The 6,582-nt window shown below is 43.8% G+C and overlaps 1 protein-coding gene and 2 long non-coding RNA genes across 3 annotated transcripts in view; all 3 read right to left on the bottom strand.

The window, feature by feature from the left end:
• The window catches only part of LOC109200070 (macrophage receptor MARCO), a 13,654-nt gene extending 9,112 nt beyond the window's left edge, over nucleotides 1-4,542 (bottom strand). The window contains exons 1-7 of the mRNA XM_025897932.1: nucleotides 4,509-4,542; nucleotides 4,324-4,428; nucleotides 3,103-3,258; nucleotides 2,831-2,920; nucleotides 1,664-1,783; nucleotides 1,469-1,540; nucleotides 1,264-1,369 (exon numbers count right to left, since the gene is read on the bottom strand). Of these exons, the coding sequence (XP_025753717.1) occupies nucleotides 1,264-1,369; nucleotides 1,469-1,540; nucleotides 1,664-1,783; nucleotides 2,831-2,920; nucleotides 3,103-3,258; nucleotides 4,324-4,369 (590 nt within the window). The 5' untranslated portion in view covers nucleotides 4,370-4,428; nucleotides 4,509-4,542. The remainder of the gene's footprint in view (nucleotides 1-1,263; nucleotides 1,370-1,468; nucleotides 1,541-1,663; nucleotides 1,784-2,830; nucleotides 2,921-3,102; nucleotides 3,259-4,323; nucleotides 4,429-4,508) is intronic.
• Nucleotides 1,332-1,677, bottom strand: LOC109200072 (uncharacterized). The gene is made up of 3 exons (XR_002060279.2): nucleotides 1,624-1,677; nucleotides 1,469-1,540; nucleotides 1,332-1,369 (listed from the first exon to the last, which is right to left on the bottom strand). It is a non-coding gene; the product is annotated as an uncharacterized LOC109200072 (long non-coding RNA).
• A 12-nt stretch (nucleotides 4,543-4,554) lies between the features above and the next one.
• On the bottom strand, nucleotides 4,555-6,413 carry LOC109200071 (uncharacterized). Its single transcript, XR_002060278.2, has 3 exons — nucleotides 6,369-6,413; nucleotides 6,225-6,277; nucleotides 4,555-4,568 (listed from the first exon to the last, which is right to left on the bottom strand). It is a non-coding gene; the product is annotated as an uncharacterized LOC109200071 (long non-coding RNA).
• Nucleotides 6,414-6,582: the final 169 nt, after the last annotated feature.

The raw sequence follows: 6,582 nt of genomic DNA, 5'->3' as shown, positions 1-6,582 counted from the left end.
AACAGACAGATTGAGAGATAAGGTCAAGAGATGCATGACCGATGGCAGGACAACTGCAAAAAGGGACATTCTGATTATCTCACTGTTTGTTGTCCACATTTCTCAACGCTCAACTTTTAGTTAAGTTATAAACAGATTCATGGATATAACAGACATGGTGTCAGTGTGTTTTCTGGCATACAGTTGTGCTTGGGATCATTGTCCTGTTGATGCCCCTGTTTGGTCCAAGCTTCAGCTTCAGGATAGATGGCCTCACATTTGACTCTAGACTACGCTGGTATACAGAGGAGCTCATGGTCCACTCACTGCCCAAATCATCATCCCTCCACCACTATGCTGACTGCAATATGACGTGGTTTTCTCCAAACTGTGGACAAACATGTCCACTTTGGTCTCACCTGATAACAGACATTGTTCCATGACGTCTCACGGGTTTGTTCCGATGCAACTTTGCAAATCTAAGCAATGCTGCCACGTTCTTTTTAGAGAGAAGAGGCTTTCTCCTGTAAACTCCTCCAAACAAGCCAAACTTGTTCAGTCTTTTTCCAACAGTGCGTCATGAACTTTAAAATTGAAAACAAGGCCTGTAGAGTCTCAGAATCTGAAACAGAGCTCTTAGGTTTTTGTTGTTTCTTTGAGCATTGAATGGTCCGATCTTGGGGTGAACTTGCTGGAACATCCATCACTGAGAAAATTGTCTTGAATGTTTCCCTCTTGTAAATAATCTTTCTCACTGTAGAATGATAGGTTGGAGCAACAGTTTAGTCTCTAAGATCACTGCTGACGTCTTTCCTCATCTGCTTTCTGTTAACGCACACCTGAATCCTTCGGACTAGCAAACTGCTAGAAAATTCTGCTTTTATAACGATGCTCACAATTGGTAATGATCAGTTAACCGGTTTGATCAGCAGCACCTGGCTGCCATTTACTTCTCTTAATTCCTATGAAAGCAACAAGGATCCACTTAATTTTTCACAGGACTGCATGGACTCATGAAACATGTCTTTAAATTGACCATTGGGGGATTTTGATAAACATTTGTTGAAAAGAAAAAGCGACGGAGACATGATCAGTGAGCTGTAATGTGAACATCATCTCATTACATCTGAAACAGAAATCATTTCATGGACGGACTATCAGCCCCACAGTGACGAATTACTTGCTGAGAAACTCTTTCACATTATTGCTTCTCATATTTCGCTCTTTCCAGTCTTGAACAACACCCTCCAATCCTCATTCCTCCTATCTTCTAACCCGACTGACCTGGAAACCGGGATTTCCAGGGACCCCTGGGGGCCCAGTCTGTCCTCTTCTTCCTGGGAACCTTGTCTGCCTGCAGGGCCCTGCTGTCCCTTGTTTCCCTTCTCACCTGGAGACAAAGGAGCAGTATTCACAGGAGGTTATGTTGAAGTTACTGTCAATAATGTTCAAGTGTGCCTGGGAGACAGCTGCACAGACTGTGACTCACCTTCAATATCCTCCACCGTTAAATCTCCTTTCTGTCCTTTAAAGCCTTTGAACCCGGGAATCCGGCCCGACCCTGTAAACAAAGCAGTCAGTCAAACAAACAGAGCAGTGGTGGCTGCTCAGATGACCTCTGACCTTGTTGCTCAGTTGCTTTACCTGCTCACCAGTCTCTCCTGTGTCTCCGGGAACACCGTACTCTCCCGAGGACCTGTGGGTCCGGGGGATCCTTGGAACCCTGGAAATCCCAAGTCACCCATAGGGCCAGGTGCACCTCTTAGTACAAGAGGAACGCCACAAGAACAGCCACCACAACTACCTAAAACACAGAAATTAGGGTTAGATCGATCTCTAACCCTTATTGAGCACTTCCAGCAAACATTAGCAAAATGATCTGAGTGATTAATAACGTCACTACGACTGGCTGTCGGCGCAACAAGGACTCAAGGCCAAAATAGGATGTCTTTGCTATAGACAGTATAACAGAAGGACACAGCTGAAGGTGGCGACACCTGTTACTGCAAAAGACTTCCAGTTGTATCAAAGTGTATGGGAAAAGTGCCCTCTGCTCCCTCGCTTTGAAGACGTTAGTACACATTTCCTTAATGCATTTACAAACTCATTCTCTAGTTTGAGGCCATTTTGAATAAAACATTAAGTCTGTTTTTATAAATTATGCTCATTCTTAGAATAAGAGAGGAGGGTTATTTAGGAGCATGCTCATTGGTTAATACCTCAGTCACAATTTGTGAGCCACAGTGTGCGGTTTCACAATCAGAGTCACTCAGACACATATCGAAAGATCAAACAGAATATGACGAGTGCTGGCGACCGTGACGTCCTCAGCTGAAGTCTTCACACATCCGTGAGCGACATCTCAAAGCTAAATCCATGTACCGTCTAAGGCTTCACAGCAACAACATGAGTGAGGAAGCAAGTTAAGGTTATACTCTTCATTGGGTAGCTGGAAGTGGTTAGCTGGTAAGTTAGCATTAGCCAGAAGTAACCCAGTTGCATCCAATAAAACTCATCTGGATAAATTACAATGAGAACCTAAAGGAAACAGCTAGCGATGACTTTAGCATGGTGATGATATCTTTGGTTTCTGGCAGTAAAAAGGTCAGACTGCCTTTTTTAAATTACTTCATCAGTTGATGTTTATAAACTGACCACTGCATGATTCACGTAGCACAATGTGGACAGGGGTGTTAGTTTTTAATCTCTTCTTTCCTCATTTAGCAAACCCAAACTGTGCTAATGTGACGTGGCCTGAGTGTGCACATATTTCACATCAAGGCTAAAAGCAGCTCATCAGTCTTCCACCCTCTAAAAGTCACAAATTCAGTCAATATCTCCAACAACTGACCTTTAATTCCCAGTGAGCCCTGAAACCCTGTGGGCCCTGACACACCTGGGTCCCCAGGTGGTCCTGAGGCTCCAGGGAGACAGTAGGTACCTTAAAAGATATACAGGAAGTCAGTGGGAGAAAAACAAGGGTGTTTTTTTGAGTGATTATTAAGAAAAAAAATCAACTGGGACAGTGACACATCCCATACCTGCTGTTAATATCTGCAGTCTGGCCCTGCAGGTACCTACAAGTGTACAACACTAAGAGACAGAAACACTGTTGTCTGGTACCTGGAACACCTTGCTGTCCTTTAGGTCCCCTGAATCCAGGGCGCCCTGGTTTTCCAGGTTCTCCAGGTGTGGGTTTCTCTGTAGAGATCTGACCTGGATCTCCTCTGACCCCCTTGCATCCTGGAACTCCCTTCTGACCTACAACTCCCCGCAGTCCTGAAGAAAACAACAAAAACTATCATACTACCTTAAACATGAGCAGAAAACATCCTTCTTACCACAGCACCGTTATGCTGCCTTTAATCAAGTTCATACCACCTTAAATCTAACCATAAAACAACACTCATATTGTCCTTAATCACTCTAGCTCAACTTTAAGATTCATTCAAGATTCAAGAGTCGAGGTCTTTATTGTCAGTACAACAGTATACGCAGTATACAGCGTACTGAAATGCCGTTTCACCCCTAGCCCCCATGGTGCATTTATAAGAATATAAAAATAAAAAATCTCCAAGAGATATAAAACTAGAAATGACAAGTGGATTGTGCAGTAGGTATTGAATACCAGGTTCAAGTTACGAGTCAGGGTATTGTAGTCAAGACAGCATGAAGACATGTGCAATACAGCATTATGTAGATGTGTTCAGTAACTGAAAGTAACAAAAAGCTGACTTCAGAGTCTTCATACCACCTTGAATCTCACCTTGTCATCATATCATAAAATAACCTCATCACAGCAACCTCATACTGCCTTACATCAGGCTGCTACCACCTTAAATCTGGCCTCATGAGTCTCAGACCACTTAACCAACTTCATCATCATTATACCCCCAAAGTGGTATATAATGAACCAACATTGTAGTCTCATCCCATTTTTAATCTGACTACACAAATTAATCTGACCTCATCGTCATTATACCATGTAACATCTTAAATAACTCTCTCATACGATTTTAAAGTTTAAAACCATTTGAATATTAGGTAGGAAGCACCAACTTCATCCACCCTCCGACCCAGACTCTCTAAGAAGCTACTTCGAGCTGCTCCTTTATCCACAAGAGGAGGAAGCTTTGCATATTTTGATTTGACAGAATTTTATGCCAGATGGTTTTTCTGATGATGATTTATACATTTCAGGAAAGATCTCTAAGACTCAGTGATAACAGATATCACCATCATATAAAGATGTTTCACTTGTGTCATCTCGCTGTGCTAAACAAATCGGAGAGATGTTTGCCAGCTCACATTGCTACAGAAACAGTAAAATATGCAGATACTTACCGAGTATTGATCTGCCAGGCAGTCCTGGGGCGCCAGGTATTCCCATCCGTCCTCTGTCTCCATTAAGGCCGTGCGGGCCGGGTGACCCGGGATCTCCAACTCGACCTAGAAGACATGAAGTAGTCATTGGACATCAGAGAAGAAGAATTGTAAAAGAGCTGATTGATTGGTGCATTGATCCATACCGGTGTACGTGATGTCTGCCACCCGGAGGACGCCTGGAGGCCGGGATCTCCCCTTTTGCCCTGAGAACATACAGAACACGACAGCTTTATCTTTATTGAGGTCATTATGTTTCAAACATCAGTCGGTCATTTTTTTACATGATACTAACCAGATAATCGGGTTCACAACTAGGGATGGGGTACCGGTATCCGGTGCTATTATGGCACCAGTTCTGACATAAACAGTAGTAACCAGACCGAAAAGCAGCGCACATTTCGGTGTTTTATTTCGGTGCTTTTTTTTTTCCTGAGATGTGATACACTTTGGATTCTAGCCAATCATTTTACGTTCGAGGATAGTAGGCGGACCAGGTACGTACGTTCTTTTAGAGCAGAGCTACAGATTAAAAATGCCCAAGGCGAAGCGGTCAAAAGTCTGGCTGTACTTCACAGCAAAAGATGCAAACTCAGCAGCCTGCAACAAGTGCTTTAAGCTGATACTGTGATACTGTCAAAGGAGGTAACACCTCAAATCTGATGAAACACCTGGCGACGCATAGCGGGTTTTTTTAAAGCCGAGAAATGCGCCGTGTTGATAGCTTGCTGCGAGACCTCACACCGAGCAATCTACTGCGGGTGTGGTGCCTGTTATCGGACCCGGAGTTAGCAACATCCCCCAAAAACCCGAAGAGTAGAGTCCTGGCCCCTAGCCCTGTCAGCGTAGCAGAAATGATGAGGATGATGATGGCAGCAGCAGCCGTTCTTCTCTGCGTGAGTAGCTTCATGTTGTTCGTGTGTAATTAACGTTGAGTACCTAACCACATTATTACATTAATGCATGTAAGGTGAACTAGCAAACACCGTCGTAGTTACATGCGGCTGTCTTCTGTTTGATGGCAGATACTCCCTTCCCTGGCAAAAAAGGCTCAAGTGACCAAAGAAAAAGTGGAAAACAGCTAAACATGAGAGGTTTTTGGACACAGTTTTTTCCATTCTTTAAGCACTGCTTCCAGCCAAGAGTGAGACCATATATGCCCTATAGCTGCAGAAAAGGCTAACATTGTTATCTTGTTACAAAAAAACAGCTGAACATGAGAGGTTTTTGGACAAAGTTTTGTGTTCTCCATTCTTTAAGCACCGGTTTGAGCACCGTTTAAGCACCAGCACCGTTTCAAAAGTACCGGTTTGCACCGGTATCGGATAAAACCTAAACGATACCCATCCCTATTCACAACTTCTAGTGACAGAACATTACGTGTATGAATGGGCGAAAGGTTTCAGTGCTCTCACGAATTGCGTGTCTGTTTTTTATTGATGATCTGGCTCTGCTGGCCAGGTGGTGACCATGCAGTGGGGAGGTTTGCAGCTGAGCGGTAGAGATCAGACGTCTGAGGTCATGGACAGAAAACTGCACAAAGTGTAGGACTTCAAGAATCTCAGAGTCTTTTTCATGAGTGGAGGAGAGATTGATGGATGAATTTCAGTGATGCAGACGCTGCACCTGTCTGTGGCGGTCGAAGATATCAGACTATCTTACTGGTCTTTTGTTTAACTTCCCCTGCTAGTTTTCCCTCATTACCTTGTGCATACATTTTTCGGGTCTTCTCTTGCCCCTTTGTCGTGGTGTGCTACAATGCTCTGTGCTCCTTGTTCCCTGATTCCTAGTGTTTAGTTGGGATGGATGGGAATCTTTGCTTTTATCCAAAGTGACATAAAATATGTACAGGAAAGACTGACCTTAGACCCTTTCGTCCAATCAGACCTGGGAGTCCTGAGCTTCCTTGGATTCCCTGAAAACACCAAAGAAAACCAGACCTGATGATCTGAGGAACAGCACAACCGAAGACGATTATCAAACAGGAATCTTCTGCTTTGACCAACCTTAACTCCTTTGTTCCCACGGAGACCAGGTTGTCCAGGAGTCCCTGAAACACAGTTTGCACAGTTCATTCAGCATCAATACCTCAAAGATCGATGACATCTCAAGTTTATTAGAGTCTATAGTCTGATCAAAACTGCTTAATATTGATCGATAATGCGAGGGGAAATGACATCTTACCCTTGGTCCAGGAAGCCCCAAAATCCCCTTCTCCCC

This window comes from Oreochromis niloticus, linkage group LG14 (genome assembly GCF_001858045.2).
Source record: "Oreochromis niloticus isolate F11D_XX linkage group LG14, O_niloticus_UMD_NMBU, whole genome shotgun sequence".
Classification (NCBI taxonomy): Eukaryota; Metazoa; Chordata; class Actinopteri; order Cichliformes; family Cichlidae; genus Oreochromis; species Oreochromis niloticus.
The sequence above is the reverse complement of the archived record's forward strand: the minus strand, read 5'-3'. Positions and strand labels throughout refer to the sequence as shown.